This window comes from Rhinoderma darwinii, chromosome 7 (assembly GCF_050947455.1).
Source record: "Rhinoderma darwinii isolate aRhiDar2 chromosome 7, aRhiDar2.hap1, whole genome shotgun sequence".
Taxonomy (NCBI): domain Eukaryota; kingdom Metazoa; phylum Chordata; class Amphibia; order Anura; family Rhinodermatidae; genus Rhinoderma; species Rhinoderma darwinii.
In genome coordinates, this window is record NC_134693.1 from 12,229,252 (window position 1) to 12,247,690 (window position 18,439).

Genomic DNA, 18,439 nt, shown 5'->3' on the forward strand with positions numbered 1-18,439 from the left:
AGAAGAAGCGCCATGTAATTCACCGGAAACACAAGGGTTAACGGACGCTTACTGCATTTCTGGGCGGCCTCGATGAGCAGATCCTCCGCGGTGTAGGTTCCTTCAGTAAACAAGATTGGCAACTTGTCTCCCAGGTAGAAATTAATTTCTATCCCTTTAGGAGGAGTGGCGTCTACTTCATACTTCCTAGCGTTTCGGATTTTTGCGCAGAAAGCCATCGCTGTCAATTCTCACGCCTCATTCAAACGCTAAAAAAAATTCAAAGAAGAATCAGACGAAATGAAAGGACTGCAGATCAAATGAAGAGAAAACCAAATCACGATAGTTTACTTAGACGATCCATAAGAAAACTTTCAGTTAAAAGCTACATAAAATGTTACAATTTCTGCTCTATTTAGATCTAAAGCAAAATTCTGAATTCAGAGTTGATCTCCCGTGTTATTTTTCAGTCGTTGTTGGGCGCAATCCTTGGAAAGACAGATCACCATCCCAACAATAGAAGCCCCGACCAGGCCACAGATCAATCAGAGATTTACCGTTTTAAAGGGTAACTAAACATTCCAAAAACTTTTTTGACATGTCAGTGACCAGTCAGAAGTTTTGATCAGTGGGGGTCCGAGCACGGAGACCCCTACTGATTGCTAAAATGTAGCGGCAGAAGCGCTCGGGTGAGTGCTGTGGCGCTTCGTTTGAGAGGCTTTCCTTGGAGCGGTGCGCGGGCTCGATAGAAAGTCAATGAGCACATACACCGCTCCGAGGAAAGCCGCCCAGAAGTGAAGCAGCACTCATCCGAGCGTTTCTGCGGCTCCGTTTTAGTGATTGGGTGAGTGCGAAGTCTCCATCCAACATGCTGCCGAGTCTCCAACAAACACTTTTCTGCATCTATGAAATATTTCTACACCTTGCAATGGTGATTTTGTATCCCGGAGGCAGCCGAAGTGGCGGATCGGTGTGGGGCCCGGGTGTCGGACCCTCACCGATGATATACTTTTGACCCATCTGGTGGACAGGTCATCAGTTGTCCAGCAGTGGACAACCCCTTTAAGGTTCTCTTTTGTCGAGCCTGTCCTTGAATATTCAGTAACTGCCTATATATTTCTAAGATAACTGAGTTATCCGTCAACGCAGAGAGAGGCGGGGGGAGGCGGAGAGAGGCGGGGGGAGGCGAAGAGAGGCGGGGGGAGGCGGAGAGGGGCGGGGGGAGGCGGAGAGGGGCCGTGGTGACGCGCAGTTCATGAATACAGCAAACTCATAACTATAAGTCTGCTGTATTATTTCAGCGACCCCATTAGCCATACTTGCTACATACCATGTTACGACATCTGCAGTGAGAATGATGAATTATCCATTAATAATAGAGCGCTAACACGTTCTGCACATAAAACGTCCTTCACCTCATTCTCTGCTAAAGTGGGGCTCACTATTTACCCACCACCCAATACACACGCTGGGGCCAATTTTATAAGAAGCCAATTATCCGATGGGTACTTTATAGGAGTGTGGAAGGAAACTGGAGAACCTGGAGGATACCACGCAAGACCAGGGGTAACATACGTACTCCATGGCCCCAGCGCCAATCAATGAGTCAATACCTCAATAAATAAAAGTCGCCTCTTCTACCAAGAGAAATGAAGCATTACATGGTCTCCTCGGAGATCAACGAGCCGTCTGTTTAATACACAGGTGAGATGGGTCCTTCAGAGGGAGAGCGGCTTTCTGCTCTGGCTAAAATTTGGGGGGTCCCGAGTGGGCAGGTGGATAGGGGTTGTTTAAAATAAAAAACCTGTAAAAATACTATTCAGCAAATGAGATGATGGAAATGATGACAGTAACAGGAGAAGAGAGTGTTGATCTAATTCAGCATCTGGCTGTGTTCACACGCAGCGGGTTTGCCATTTTTGCAAACATTGCAGCAAAACCAGAACGTGTGAACGCGACATTTCTTAACTTCTGTCCTCAAATAACCCCAACAGGTCATGATTTGAGGATATCCCATAGAAAGAACAGCCTGATGATCGGTCAATAATTACATCACCAGTGCAATACGAAGGGGGAGGCCACAGGTGTGACCAAAAACCGCGAACTTACGGCGAAAACCTGTTTAACACCTGCAACAAACATGCAGCAAAATTATTATTTTTTTCAAAATACAGTTGCTGTTTTTGAGGGTTGCGGTCAGGTTCTGGCATCACAATGTGATGTTTAATATTTACAGTCATGACAATGGAAAATTATCCCTGACATGAATTCATGATTAATAATACAAAATAATAATAAAAAATTAAAAGTAATACATTTTAAAATAATAATAATAAAATATATACACACGTGAATGATATCTTGTATCCTGCAGATCAGATCACGTGTAACGCAGACCGTCGGTCCTGAAGCTTTCGTGCATTCAGAAACGTTTAGTCAGCACGAAGAAAAAACACAAAATGACTTCACAGGAGCGCGTCTGATATCTAGTGACAAGGCAACAAGATCCGACATAAATCGAAAACAAGCGCAAATCTCTAGGCTCATTAACTCCCTGGCTCCTAGGAGTGACCCAGCCCCCACAATGCAAGGGTAACCAGAGCAACAATCACTAACAGAACCTCATCCTATTCTCTGGTGTCAAAGAGGTTGTCAGTAGCCTCCAAAAAGAAGGAGTTTAGACGCAATCCTGACATACATCTGCACAAAAAAAAGGGTGCGAACAGAGCACAACAGATCCAAGTAAGCGCTCACCGGATCAGAGGATTGTATGGACCTTTAGTGGGAGCAGATTTACCCATGAACATCTTTATTGGGACCTTCTTATAGGTGCCGAAATATTACAGCGGGATGTCAACTTCTTACCAAACACACAATGCACACTTTATACTGGGCTTTTTCTCTTTTTGTAAGACCGCCAAGGTACCTGTGCAATCTACATAAAAAGTTTCTGTGCCCGCTATGGAAATGAACTGTAACGCGGCACCAGGGCGGCTCTCTACATGTTGCACCCGCGCACCCCGTCCGATGATTGATAACCGTACCGTCCCAAAACATCTTCCAAATCTCACTCCAAATCCCTCGCCTGGATGCTCAGCGTACTATACGGCACATGCGCACAATCATGCCCTAGATCCTCCAAGCATGCCCTGTGCCACAGTGAAGCCGGAGAGGAGTTGAGGGCACAATTCTGCACACGTGCCATTCCGAACGCCTAGGTGCAAAACTTTGTTAGTGCGTAGGCAGGGGCACAGCTGTGAGGAGAGCTAGCGCTCTGCCCGGGACTCCAGCCCTGCTCCCGACATCCATATCTGGTCAATTCTCGGGTTTCCTATCGCTGGAGTCCCCGAGCAAAGAATCAGCTGATGTTCTGCTCAGGACTCAAGCAATAGGCAATGTGACTGCCCCTTGTGGTCATGTTCATGAAGAGCTCAGTCACACGGGGCCGTGTCGGAGCGTCATTATTATTAGAAAAGCTCCAGCACTTCCTGAACAATTCATGAGGTTTGAACTGCACCATTTAGCCCAGAATATTTAATGAAAGTCTATTAGTAAGTTACTTAGTTTCACATAAATATATTATTGCAATGCAATTTTTGGTCCCCGGATAACCCAAAAAATAAATAAATCCTATTATATCTCTATACTAGGGCTGGACAATTAATCGAAAAATAAATCGAAATCAAAAGTTCAGCGCAATTAAAATCGACATCTTGCAAATTTTGGTTTTATCAATTGTTTTTCCTCAGTTTAAACTGTCTGCATCTTCAGGACGCAGATACAGTTGAATCCAATGGTAGAGCAGGGAGCCGCAAGGTCCCTGCTCTACCATTCACTATGTAACACCGGACGCGAGGCAGTGACATCATCGTGCCTGTCTGCGCCGTGCTGCACAGACCACTCGTCGTTGGAACGGGTTAGGTGTGTATATTATTTTTATCAGGCACTACTGGGGGCAGCTATGTGGGCATTACATAGCTTGGGGGCAGCTATGGGGGACTTTATACTGTGTGGGGTGCATTATACTACGTGGAAGTAAATTACGGGGGCGTTATACAATGTAGAGGGAGTTATGGGAACATTATACTGTGGGAGAGGCAGTTATAGGGCATTATACTGTGTGGGGGGCTCTATGGGGGCAATATGCTGTGTGGGGGCAGTGTCAGGGGGTATATTATATACAGTAGTATACAGCAGGCTCAGGGGATAAATATTAATTCAATGGCGTAGCATGGGGTGTGGCATGAAAAAAGGGTGTGGCCTAAATAATCGTAATCGAGATTACCTGTTCAATTAATCGTGATTTTGATTTAGGTCATAATCGCCCAGCCCTACACTATACCCATATATTTTAGGAGCATAAACACCTTACATTGTCATAATGTCACCCAGCACTTTACTCGTAGGCAACTTCATGCATTTTTGCATCAAAGCGTAACAATGTGTAAAAAAAATGCATAAATAATCCTGCTCGTGGCTAAGGGCTCATTAAGACGAGCGTATATGTTGTCCGTGTGACGGCCGTTAAAACGACGGAAGTCACACGGACTCATGTACTTCAAAGGAGCCGTTCACATGGCCGCTGTTTCAACGGAGCGTGTGAAGGGTCCGTGAAAAAATAGAACATGTCCTATTTAATTGCGCTTCACGCATTCCTCCGTAGACTCTAGTCTAGCAGGTTTTCCATGTCCAAGGTTACTACTGCACTCTGCAGATCTTCCCCATCGTGTACATTATGGTTAGGGCTCGATGGTGATTTTTGGTCGGGTGACGGTCATGGTTAAAGGCCAGGTTAGCGTAACCATTGCACCACCTTAATGTATCCATATGGGAGGAAAAGTTGCGCAACACTCACTATTCTTTCGATCCTCGCAAGTCGCCAACGACCTTCAGCCTCATAGCGAAACATTTAGCTAGTGATAATGCCGATTTTACCGGTGACCAAATGTCGCCCCAATTCTGTAAAAATGTTTTGCTCCAATTTGCTGCAACTTTGCCCAATACAACACACGGCGTGACAGTCACGGAGGACTCCGGCAAGAAGAAAACAGACGGTAACACAATCTGTACTATATCATATGAATAGACACAACAGGACGTGATGCCACAGTCCCGGAGCTCCCCTTTAACTCTGTGCGGTGACGCATTCGCTTTTGAATCAAGAACACCCAAATCTAGTACAGCTTCATTTCATGACGAGAAGGGTTGGACTTCTTCTTTTAGAATTTCCTCTGAGTGTTTTGCAATCTCTCACGCACTTCTCAGGCAGCTCGTTGCTGATGTGTAACCACTGCGGGTATTTTCCGTTGACTAATTTTAATTCTTCTAAACTTAAAAAGAGAACGCGGTTATGGTGATGAATACAGAATTTAAAGGGCACCAGTCACCAATAACACAGAAGCAGATAAATCTTATATTAATAGTATTCATGAACAGAATATCTATGACTTCTTGTACGGAGCCATAAAGCCGAGCGCATGAAGCCCAACAGATGCTGCCGACCACCACGAATGGTGCCCATTTCAATGCCAATAGGAGTGCTTGTCCAGCTATCCACAGACCCCAAGTGGCATATAAATCTGCATTGTTGTACGGACCTTCCCCGCTTTCCTGTTGCTCTGTCTGTGTAGGTGTCATATAAATTCTGACCGTTCTGCATTTCCACAGGAAACCCAAGATAAACAGTGCAATACATCCCCCCCCCCCCCCCCCAAGTCAAAAAGCTGAAATTCCAGCGGAAGACAGAACGACGATGAATGTACTTTTAATAATCAATGCTGCAGATGTGGCTGTTGTCTATGGGGGGGGGCCCCCTTGATCGCCCATGCACCTCTTTTTAACGCCTGCAGACCCTACAGCCGGCTGTATGCCAGATCATGGTTCCCTGCCAGCGAGGAGTCTGCAGGGAATGAATTCCTGACAGTCTTTATGTAGGACTTGAGTAACTCACCCCACAACTATGTCAGGAAGTCATGATCGCCTAATATTTCACAATAGAAGAGCTACACTTCAAAGCTAAACCTTTTGTATTTGGGGCAAGAGAAACATTTTCTTATGACGGGAGTGTTATTACAATTTTTGAACATGACCCATCTGCCCGCTCACTCCGAGGATCCAAGACTCTTTATTAACAGCATGTGTTTGTGGAAGATTTACGTCACACATACAACTTTCTCACAGGCAGCGGAGGACAAAGTGGAAGCAAATATAAATTCCAGATGGTGCCGCAGAGCATCAAGCTGCAAGAAATTCAGGGTATTAAGAATCTAAAACTATTCCAACAGTGTTTTCTACTCCACGATGTTAACAATCCCACTACCAGAAAACATTTTAGGGCCACACATCACCCGTACAGACACTGAGGCAGGGGAATCTTGTAGTCATCCGCTGCCACGTAAGGGCTTGTCCACACACCACGGAGTTGCTGCAAAAACTTTCTGCAGCAATTCCGTTGAAAAACGCAGACATTCCGCTGCGGCAAAAACATACCATTTCCTGCGGTTTTTACGGCAAAAAAAATGGTGCGTATTTTGCTGCGTTTTTCACAATACTGGGCGATGGTGACATCTCCTCTGAAAAACGCAGCAATTCAGTCCACTTTGCGCAGCAGTGATTTACATGCGGTCCGAAAAATACGCACCGCGGGTCAGTTTCTGCTCTGAATTTTTACGCAGCGTGTAGATGAGATTTGTTAGATCTCATCCACTTTGCTGCTACTGTATTCTGCTGCGCTTTTTCCATCCGAAATTTCGGACGGAAAAACCGCAGCAATTCCGCACACATGTTTTGTGGCACAACCCCTTTAAAAAGAGGGCCGGTCACTAGATCATATAAGTTGTAGTGGTTCACTGACCTGTATAGCGCGGTCTCCCTGACTCCAGCGCGGTTTTTCTTTTTTTTTTCAGTTTCAGAGATATGGCCCACTGTTGTGTTGGCTCCCTATATGCTAATTTGCTGTAGTTAGCCAACAAGGCATGAACTACCCTCAAGCTGCCTGGCGCTGATTGGTCATCAGAGGCAGGGCAGCTAGCTCCACCCCATTGGCTAACTACAGCAAATTAGCATATAGGGAGCCAACACAACAGTGGGCCATATCTCTGAAACGGGGTGGTCCAAGAAGAAGAAAAAAAAAGAAGAAAAACAGCGCTGGATTCTGGGAGACAGCGCTATTCAGGTCAGTTAACGAGTTCAACTAATATGACCTGGTGACAGGTCCTCTGTTGGCCATGCAACCTCTAGGCAAGTCAATCTACAATGTACATTTATAGAAAGGAGGGCAGTAACCTCATATAATCCCTTTACACGCTGCCTCAGACCTTTAGTCCTTCATGAGCTAGAAATGTCACAGACCATTCGACTTTGCTCGAGAGACTGAAGTCTAAACTTCAAAAGGGAGATTCCACAGATTGCAGCGTCAGACCTATATAATAAACGTTTGTGGCGGTTGTAGAAGCAGAAATACCGGATGGACGGCACAAGAAACATCACCCTGATGGCAAAAGGTTTTAACACGTTCAGAGAGAAATCAAAAGCATCTGCACTAATTATAGCAATGCCATACGGGTGGACACGATACTAGAGGCCAGTGAAATGGCTTGATGTAAGGGAATAAACGATTCTACATTTGTTGCAGATTTTGCCTGCATTTCTTATACCCAAACCAGAATTGGATCCAGGAGAGCAGACCTGTGAGGCCTTCCTTTAATATATTTCTTCTGTTTCGGGTTTCTTTCCCGATTTTGGCTTAAAAAAAAAATAATACATGCAAAATCTACAGCAAATCAGAACTGTGTGAACAAGGTCTAATATTGACAGCTCTCACTGCGGTCTTGTGGGGAACCCCTAATTGGGAAATAATGCTGTAGGCTTCAGGAGCCAGTTAGGCCCTGTTCACACTGAGTTTATTGCAGACAGAAAAAAAAAAAAATCTGCCTCAAAATTTCTTCAGCAATTTTGAGGCAGATTTTGACCTGCCTGGGCTCTTTTGCAGCAGTTTTCGTCTGCAGTCATTTACCACCGCGGGCAAAAAAACTGCGAAAAACACTCGGAAACGAGCGCCGCAGGTTTTTTCTGCCTCTCACTGATTTCAATGTGAGTTTAGAGGTGGAGCCACGTCAAGGAGGGTCATGCCGCTTTCGGCGGCTAAAAGCTGCCCGGGAAAAAAACTCCTCTGCATCTCATGGAAATCAATGTGGATCAACTTTGGCGGTTTTTGGCGCTGACTCAGATGCAGTTTCTGCGTCTAAATCAGCGCCAAAAAAACCTCAGTGTGAACTGGGTCTAATGTCTCATGCACACGACATTGTGTGCCGGCCGAGTCCCGTCAGTGATCCGTGGAAAGATAGGACATGTCCCATCTTTCCACGGATGGGAGAATCGGGTCAGTTTTCACAGACCCGATTCACCCGCTAAAGTGAATGGGTCCGAAGACTATTGGATGCCACTAAAGACGGCCCGAGTGGCACATCGGTCGTGTGCAACAGGCATTAGACCTTCCCAGGAGTACGTTTATTTTAGGTTGCCAAAATATAAGAAACTTTTTAAAAATCATAAGAGCTGCAAATTTCTAGGCTCATTGGCTACCTGGCCCATAGGATTAATCCAGCCCTGCAATAAAGTAAGACAATTATAGGGACAATCCCTCTGCAGTTGCCAAGGTGTTGTAGGTCATGCTTTTTTTTATCTTTGCAGCCATGGGAATACCTGCATCTTGCAACTATGACTACACCTAGGACTATACAGAACAGTGTAATCCAGTAGAAGTGAACAGGGTTAGTGACGGGACTTCCGCGGAGATAATTTACCTGGGTCCTTATATGAAGCCACTATTCTGATTCTGCTGAAGCCCCACAAAAACCCCAAGGAATGCGGGTCTTACAGGACGATTTCTTTATTTAACATAGATTATAAATTGCTGGCCAAAATTCTGGCAAAAAGGCTAAATGCTGTTGTCACCACCTTGATACAGGAGGATCAGTCGGGTTTCATTCTGGGGAAATCCACTTCTGAAAACATCCGTAGGGTCCAAGCGGTTTCGCAGATGGGGATTTGAAAAAGGAATGGGCTTTGGCTTCAATTGACACGGCCAAGGCCTTCGACTCCGTGGAATGGATATATTTGCACGCGGTGCTGGCTTGGTTTGGCTTAGGCTCTAGATTCTCCAAGTGGGTATCCATTTTATATAGTAGTCCCAAGGCAAACATACTGGTAAATGGAATAGGCTCGACCTTTTTTGAGCTGGGTAGGGGAACTAGACAGGGGTGTCAGTTATCCCCCCTCCTGTTCACTTTGGCCATTGAGCCTCTGGCTATTCAGAGTCGCCAAGATCCCATGTTTAGAGGAGTAACAGTTGGACGTAGGGAGAGTAGGATTGGCCTGTGTGCGGATGACCTGGTTATTTTTAGGTCTGCGGTGGACACTACACGTCCGAGGGCCGTAGATATTGTAAATCAATTTGGGTCGGGATGCGACATGTAGCTCATTTATTGCACTGCCCAATTTGTTACACCTCCCATTTCGCAAAATACCTGATGTATGTAAAAATAATCCATTATTAATAGCGACGTGGCGGGCATGGCAGAAGATGAGATCGCTCAGAGCCCTTCATCCTCATTACTCATTGTTCCTAACATTGACATGTAACCCGGACTTTCAATCAGGAATGGCGCACGCACACTTCTCTCAATGGCAAAAGGGGGGTATTGCGAACATTGGCCATCTCATAGACATGGACACTAAGAGTATTTTTCGTTTACTGATCTCAAAAATAAATACCCGCAAATAACTTTCAAATTGTTTGAATACCTGCAGGCCCGTAGTTACTTAAACCGTATACTTCCGCACTTCCGTATACTTCACTGGAGTGGAGTCCGGCTATACGCTCCTTCCTGACCTGTTCTGAAAGAGATAGGGGCCATACTTCTAGAAACTACAGATTTTTACACTGCCCCCTGGATTACCAGGCATCCGAGACGGCCATGACTAAATGATATCCCACAGCTACTTTCTGCCCTGGAGCGCAGCATTAAGTAACTCCCTTCTAGTCGTTATACCGAAATGGCGCTGCAGATCTACCATAGGGCAAACATTTTGCCAGTTAGGGGGTTTAAAATGACGTTACTTCCCAATGCGAACTGCTTCAGATGTGGGGAGGATTCGGCGGACATATTTCAATGATACAATCGTTTTGGAAGTACACGACTTTATGGTCACTCATCAGGTCAACTAAGTCCCGTTTAATCCGGTTTGGGTCATCTTTGGTCACATTGATGTGGATACTGTACCGTGCACTCCAGGGGGCAGGGAATCCTTATATGGCCTCAGCGGCAAGGTTTGTAAACCATTTTGCATACATGGAATCATTCCACCTCTCCCTCGTTTCAGCTGTATCTTGAAAAGCTTTCCTTCTAGATGAAGATGGATTAGGTGGAGGCATCAAATAAGAAAGAAATTCATATCCAAAGTTTTTTTTGAGAGTTGGGAAAGTTTTATTGCCATACTGCCAGCTACGACTAAACAGATGATTCAGGTCTGTTTTGAACAAACTATGTGGTATCAGGAGCGACTTGTGGCATATATACAAACATATATAATTTCAACACATGACATTTAGGACGGCTGGTATAGTTGTAGGGGAAGAGTTCTACTGGGGAGAGTAACAATAGCTAACGAGTGGTGGTGGAGAATTGCCATGTCGAGCTGATGCGGAGGGGTCCTGGGCGTCACGACAACTAGAGGGACCTGTAGGTCCTGAATGTTTCAGGTGAGATCTTCTGAGACAATGAGCGAGGGATTGTTTTGCATTTTTGCTTGGTTTGATACTCTTTTTTGCTTTTATTTATGTATGCATAGAGAGTTATTACAATCAAGTATTTGAGAAATGTTGCCTATAACCCAGGTGGGTAACAACAAAAAGCGTATATATGAGGAGCAGTGATTTGTTATCTTTGCAAATATCCTCTCTAATCTACTGCCAATATTGTAACGAACCTATGCTTGTATCTCACATCTGAAATTATGTTTATTTTACAAGTCGTAATTCATGTGAAAATTCAATAAAAACATTGAAGTTAAATCAATTTGGGTCCTTCTCTGGTCTTCTGATCAACTGGGCCAAACCTGCTTTGAAGCCTCTGTGGGAGGTAGACTGGCCCGTTGCTTATTATAATCTCCCAGTCGTTGCGTGCTTCAAGTACTTGGGTATAAATATAAAAACAAAAAACCCTACTGGTTCACATGCAAAAAATGTACACCCACTGAAGGATCTTTATCCAGAAATTCAGGCCATGGAAGACCTTGCCTCTTTCGATGGCCGGAAGAGTAAATTTAATTAAAATGATCCTTCTACCAAAAGGCCTTTACTGGCTGGAACACGTAAATGGTCCTCTCCCCAAGTCCTTTTTTAATAAACTGAACTCCTTGATGTCAAATTTTAATATGGGGGTAACTCTTGTAGGAAACTTGCTCTTACTACAGGACAGCACCCAAAAATAAAAGGTGGATTTGCATTACCTGATTTTTACATTTATTTCTTGGGAGGCCAGCTACGTTACTTGAGGACCTGGCTCTCCTCGACACAGGAAGCCTATTCAGAGTATGCTTTGGGGCAAATACTGGAGTAATCCATCCTTTGGCCTATCCTGGAAAATTCCACATTGTTTATAGGTAAATTATTATTGCTTTACAGACGTGCACGTCAGGTATGGAAGGCAGTCAAGATGCTATGTGGGTTTAGGGATTTAGCGGATGACACCCCAATGTGGGACAACCCAATGTTCCCCCATTTACAAACACTGGACGGTGCAGACTTTTGGAAATCCAGAGAAATTCTCTGCCTAGGTGACATTTATAAAGATAACACACTCATGTCATTTACACAAACGGTGGACTGTTATAATTTGGAACGTTCCCGATTCTTCGATACTTGCAATAGACACGCTTTATCGTCGCAATTTCATAAGACTATCTTTATACAAGTTCCCGTTGATAGGAATATATAAAACACAGGGCCCCAAGGGCATTATTTCCGCGCTATACACACCTTCTTAATGCGAAAATTGACTCTCAAACTCTACCTGTGTAGACTGCCTGGAAAACGGTCATCCCCTCCTTGTCGGAGGAAGATTGGTCGGAGGCGCTGGAGTCACTGTTATCTCACCCCTATTAGACTGCATTGAATGGGCCGTTTACCAATCTCCGAATGTCACAGATGTCACTCTTCGGAGGCTAATTTCATGCATCTTATCTGGGAGTCTACGTATATATTAGTTCCTTCTGGGATGAAATTATTACCGTACTAACAACTTCACAGCCAGTGCCAAAAACACCAGAAGTCTGCCTGCAGGAAGAACACTGGTCACACTATGTGCAAATTTTCCTTAAAGGGGTTTTCCAGGGAGACCCAATTTTTGCTGTGGCCCGTGCACGGAGTTATCAGAATGGACTCCAAGAAAATGGGGTGGGCATTGAATCAATCAAAGAATGAACGGGGCGTCCATTGAGGAGGCTGTGGACCAATAGGATGCCTCAAACCCAAGTCTACGTCAGAAGTCCCGGGTTTGAGGCATCCTATTGGATCACAGCCTCCTCAATACCCGTCCCGTTCATTCTCTGCTTATGCTTCAAGGCCGGCAACATTTACTTGGCTTTCATGCGATCCCTAAGTGCTCATGCGCTGCCTGCCCAGGAAAGGGCGAGCGGCGCACGAGCACGGAGGAATAGAGTGAAAGCCAAGTAAATGTTGCCGGCATTGAATCATAAGCGGACAATGAACGGGGAGGGCATTGAGGCGGTGGACCAATAGGATGCCTCAAACCCGGGTCTACGTCAGGAGTCCCGGGTTTGAGGCATCCAATTGGTCCACAGCCTCCTCAATGCCAGCGCCGTTCATTCTTTGCTTATGCTTCATTGACAGACCTGTGTCGATACTCAATGAGGTATCGACACAGGTCGGTCGGCATAATAACACTTGTGCACGAGCGTGTCGAAGCAACAAAACCAAAATGAATGAAAAGAAGAACTTCCGGCCGGCCAGAGGTAGGGGGAATACGAACAAATGTGTTCCGATATTAGGAAGTTTATTTAATTTAGACATATAGTAGAAGTACAAAAATGTTGTATCCCTGGAAAACCCCTTTAAAGAAGCTCTCTTCCTGGCTAGAAAAGCTATTGCTTTGAGATGAACGCCAGATAGGCCCCCTCGATAGCGTAATGGAAATCCCTGTTCAACAAAACAATTCCATTTGAAAGAGTAGTATTATTCATAATAGAAAATGCTCCCTCAAGTTTGGTAAAATTTGGGACGGATGGATATTTCCCCCCCCGTGACTCTGGATTCGTAGGGAGTAGTAGTATTCCTGGTACAAATGCTTGAGAAGTGTTCTTGTACAATATGTACGTTGTCCGGTGTGTACATTTTCCTTTTTTCTGCTTCAATGAATAACTTGACGTAATGTTCTTTATCTAACGCAAGCTTTGTGTACAATAAAACGAGTTTAAAAAACAAAACTAAAAAAATAAAAGTCTACAGCTCTGATGCAGATCTATGTATTTCCATGGTTACAGACTACTTACAAACACCGCAGTCATGTGTTACTCCACTCCATCTGCCCACTTTTCTTGATAACCTCCAAACCATAGGAGAAAGGAAAGAGTGACACGACTGCAGAATTAGGTTATGTTCACACAGAGTATTTTGCCGAGTTTTTTGACGCGGAAACCGCGTCGCAAAACTCGGCAAAAACGGCCTGAAAACGCCTCCCATTGATTTCAATGGGAGGCGTCGGCGTCTTTTTCCCGCGAGCAGTAAAACTGCCTCGCGGGAAAAAGAAGTGACATGCCCTATCTTCGGTCGTTTGCAGAGAAAGCGTATTTCACAGTGTTTTATGCCCGCGGCGCTCAATGGCCGCGGGCGAAAAACGGCGCGAAAATCGGCGTGAAGGGAGAGGAAAATCTGCCTCAAAGTTCCAAACTGAATTTTGAGGCAGATATTCCTCCTGCAAAATACTCCGTGTGAACATAGCCTTAGACTACAGGTTTTGTTTGTAGTCTGTACCATGGAGACACCTAGATCTGTATAAACAAAACAGTAGGTATTGTTTACTCAAGATTTTAGAAAGTTGCGTCATTTTTTTAGAAGCATTGGAGCAATACGGCTGACTAAAGCCAAACAATGACACGGAAGTCATGGGCGAATTAGAGTTAAATCAAAGTCATAACCTCAATTGTTCTATAGCAAAAATTCCAGCAAGGTGAGGATTTTGTAATAATTGTAAGTCGCTTGGGACTTTCTTTCCGACAGGGAACTACTGAAGTTGCGATCTTGACTTCACCTTAATTTGTGTGTAATTTCTGCTTGCCACGTAGCTCTGAGTGGTCAACCTCCTGTCAGAACGCAGCTGCCCCGGTGACCTGCTGCTGTGGAGGGGCCACGTGCAGATAACCACTCATTTCAAAAATGCCATTAAAAAGTGTTTTCCGGGAGTTTATAATATTAGACGGACAGTAGGAATTGTGATAAAATAATAAAAATGGAGTGCCTACATTTATCACATTTCCGAATGTAAACCTTTTTTTTTTTTTTTACTTACAGAAAACCACTTTAAATAATGCCCATCGTGAATGTGTGACCATAGAATACATGGTCGCTCTGAGTCATTCAGAGCGGAAGCCGCTCTTTATAGCAGCTCTCAGCTCTGACTAATAAAGGGGGAGCTGGGATATGACATACAGTGGATATAAATAGTCTACACGCCCCTGTTAAAATGCCAGGTTTTTGCCATGTTACAAAATCAGTCCAAGATGAATTATTTCAGAACTTTTTCCACCTTTAATGTGACCCATAATCTGTACAATTCCATTGAAAAACAAACTGAAATAATTTAGACGGGAAAAATAAATATAACAAAACCACAATCATGTGGTTGCAGAAGTGTGAAGACCCTCTTATAATTGGGGATGTGGTTGTGTTCAGAATTAGCCAATCGGGGGGCGCATGCGCGCAGCTGAACATGGTGGACGCGTTCTAACCAGGCTCCGCACCTCGTGAAGGCAATCCAGCATATATATCGCTAACAGCAGACATCGAGACCCATAAAAGAAAGGAGAAGTACCTTAGAGGTTCGGGCATCCACCTATGGCCAGAGGGAGTGGAAGAAGGGGTAAGCAAACCCAGGCTCAGAGGTCCGTGGCAGATATGCTGATGGCGGCGCCGAACATGGCGGAGCAAGGCCTGCTGCAGCAGCAGCAGGTGACACAGATAGAATCCAGCACGGCGGTGTTATCACAGGATTATCCTGTGCTCCTGCGGGAAAATAGCAGCACATCACTATTGCAGGCACAGGAGGATCTACAAGGAGAGGGCCCGATCCCAGACCTGGGACTGCCGCAATCAGCGCCCGTTCACGTGTCACAGCACTCGCCCATGCCGCCGGCCATTACTTCCGGACTGACAGAGGACGCCATCTTTTCCTGCATATCAAGAGCCATGCAAGCTCAGATGGGGGAAATAAGCTCCAAGATAGCCGCGGTACACCAAGATTTACACAAAGTGGGGGCGCATATGCAGGCTATCGAGACCAAAATGACCTCCGTCACTGCAAGAGTTAACCAGAATACTAGATTTATGGAGGATCTGCAGGAGCAATTGGAGGAGGCGAACACCAAAATTGAGGACCTGGAAAACCGATCCCGACGCTATAACTTCAGGATCAGAGGGGTCCCGGAATCTCAGACGGAGGTACCGGTGGTGGTTCGTCTGCTACTCACTACCTTGATACCTGATATATCGGAATCACATATGGAAATTGACCGGGCCCATAGAGCTTTGACGGCCATGAGGAGGGATGGACTTCCCAGAGATATTATAGTGAAACTCCACTATTATTCGATTAAGGAGAAGGTGATGGAAAGAGCTAGGAAGCTTCCGGTGATCACCATTTGTAATACAGCGGTTCAGATATTTGCTGATTTGGCTCCCCAAACCATTCAAAAAAGGCGGATGCTTCGCCCTATCCTGCAGACCCTCAAACATCATGCGATCCCATATCGGTGGGCATTCCCATTTCGTCTCCTTTTCATGCGCAATAACAGGCAATATGGCTTCTCTACGCTACAGGAGGGAGAGGATCTGCTGAGGGACTTACATATTCTACCACCCCAGGATAAGTCTAGCTCCTCCCGACTCCCCATACGGGATCCCCCGTTGTCACCAATATGGCGTACCCAAGGAGGCCGTCCAGAGTTACCTCGGGAACAGAGGGTGGAATCTCGTCGGCAACAATTGAATCCGACATGAAGGAAAGGAGGCCGATTATAGAAGCAGATAGTTTCTCTTTCTTTTTCTTTATTCTTCATATTGGCCGGAGATGTCTTTGAGCAGCACTGATGCGGAGTTTCAGCCGGATACCGCCAGTTGCAGTTCTCAGCGGACTGGGAGCCGGGGATCCATACGTTGGGGTGGATGAGGGGATTTCTTTTGCTTCTCTGGACTCCCACTTATAGTAATGCAAATTTGTTTATAAGCTGACCCGAAAAAGGCGAGGAAGGGTCTGGATGGGTCAAGTTCGCAGTGAGTTGGTACTCTGGCTATAGATATGTTTGTTTTTGTTTTTTAAAAATATGAAAGTTTGCTTTACCTTATATTTAACATGGGAATGCCTATTATGCTCAGGGTTGATATAGGTTAAGGGGTTGAATGTCTGGGTATATATTTTCGGAAATGCTGTGCCTTCACGACGGTCTGCTGTCCCCCTGTTCGCAGTCTTTCCTTGACTGCCTAGTCGGTAGACTATGTTCGGTACTATTGATACTTTGTGTCTGTTCTATTTTTGTTCTGTCTTTTACCCCCTGTCCTTTCCCTTCTTTCCTATTTCTGACCTTTGTTTCTATGGCTGGATCCTAATATGCACATGGTTCTACCTCCTGCTCTATGATGGCGGCCATGGAATCTGCTAAAACCTTTAGCTTACTCACACATAATGTGCAGGGCCTTAATTCCCCGATCAAGCGTCGAAAAGCTTTCTTGTATTATAAATCCTCTCATGTTGATATACTATTTTTACAGGAAACGCATTTTTCTACCTCCTCTGCTCCATCGTACTTTCATAGACACTACTCACAAAAATTTTTGGCTAGTGCCTCTACTAAGCACAGGGGAGTGGGCATATGGTTGTCTCGGTCGGTCCCGTTTACACCTCACAACACGATCTCTGACCCGGATGGCAGGTACATCCTGGTCTCGGGTCTGTTACATGAATCTCCAATAACCTTTATTAACTACTATGCCCCGAACTCCAATCAACCGGCGTTCTTCCAAGGCATGTGGCGCAAGCTCCACTCATCGATAGAGGGCCCGATAATTATGGGTGGGGATTCTAATATCGCCTTGGACGTGTCCATGGATAAATCCCACGCATCCAGGGTGCGACTTATACCTCCTACGTCAACCAGCATACAAGTAGCACGTTTCTTCCATTCTGTCGATGTCATAGATGTCTGGCGGGATTTTAACCCCACAGCGAGGGATTATACTTATTTCTCCTCAGCCCATAATATTCACACCCGTATTGATCATGTTATGATGTCAACTAGTTTACTCCCTAAGGTCACGGATGCTAGGATTTTGGCTACACCCTGGTCTGATCATGACCCGATTGTGGTTCGGCTGTCAGATTTATGTGGGAGGCCGCCTATCTCCTCTTGGAGATTGAATGAGTCACTACTATCGGATCAGGAGATAGTTAAAGGGATTTGGACACATATTTTCTACTTAATAAGGCACCAGACACCTCAATTATGTCCAATTGGGCGGCTCACAAAGCAGTGATTAGGGGGAAATTCATCCAGATAGCCTCGCGTAATAAGAAACGGTTGAAGGGGGTTCTGGCGTTAAAGGAGAGGAAGTTTGCGGATTTGTCTAAGCAATTTAAAACAGACCCCTCAGCAGATATTAAAGCAAAATTAGCGGAAGCTAGAACAGAATTAAATTTATGTCTGACAAGTTGGGCGGAAAAAAGTCTGCGTTGGTCACAACATAAGTTTTTTACACAAGGGGATAAACCTGGAACATTACTCTCTAGACGTCTCACGCCCCGATTTAACACCTCAACACCACCGAAATTGCGATTGGCGGATGGATCTTTATCACAGAATCCCACAAAAGTTGTTAAGGCCTTTCAGGATTTTTATTCAGCTTTGTACTCAGCACCACCTCAGTTTGATAAAAATAAGGCTAAGGTCTTGCTGGAAAAAACATTCCCTACTAAACTTTCCCAAGGGGATAGAGAAACACTGGATGCTGAATTTAGTTTGGAGGAGGTGTTGGATGTTATTAAAAATCTGAAGGCTCACAAAGCCCCGGGGCCAGATGGGTTTTCCTCAGGTTATTACAAACACTTTAGGGAGGTCTTGGCCCCGCACATGGTGGAATTGTTCAATGCTTATCGGGAGGGTAATAATTTGC

The 18,439-nt window shown here is 45.0% G+C and overlaps 1 protein-coding gene across 6 annotated transcripts in view; it reads right to left on the bottom strand.

Annotated features, from left to right (window-relative positions):
- JAK1 (Janus kinase 1) overlaps positions 1-18,439 on the bottom strand; it is a 116,778-nt gene that overhangs the window by 37,450 nt on the left and 60,889 nt on the right. For all 6 annotated transcript variants that reach the window (XM_075832772.1, XM_075832769.1, XM_075832770.1 and 3 more), the window contains one exon: positions 53-248. In XM_075832772.1, coding sequence (XP_075688887.1) covers positions 53-218 — 166 coding nt within the window. In that variant the 5' untranslated portion in view covers positions 219-248. The remainder of the gene's footprint in view (positions 1-52; positions 249-18,439) is intronic.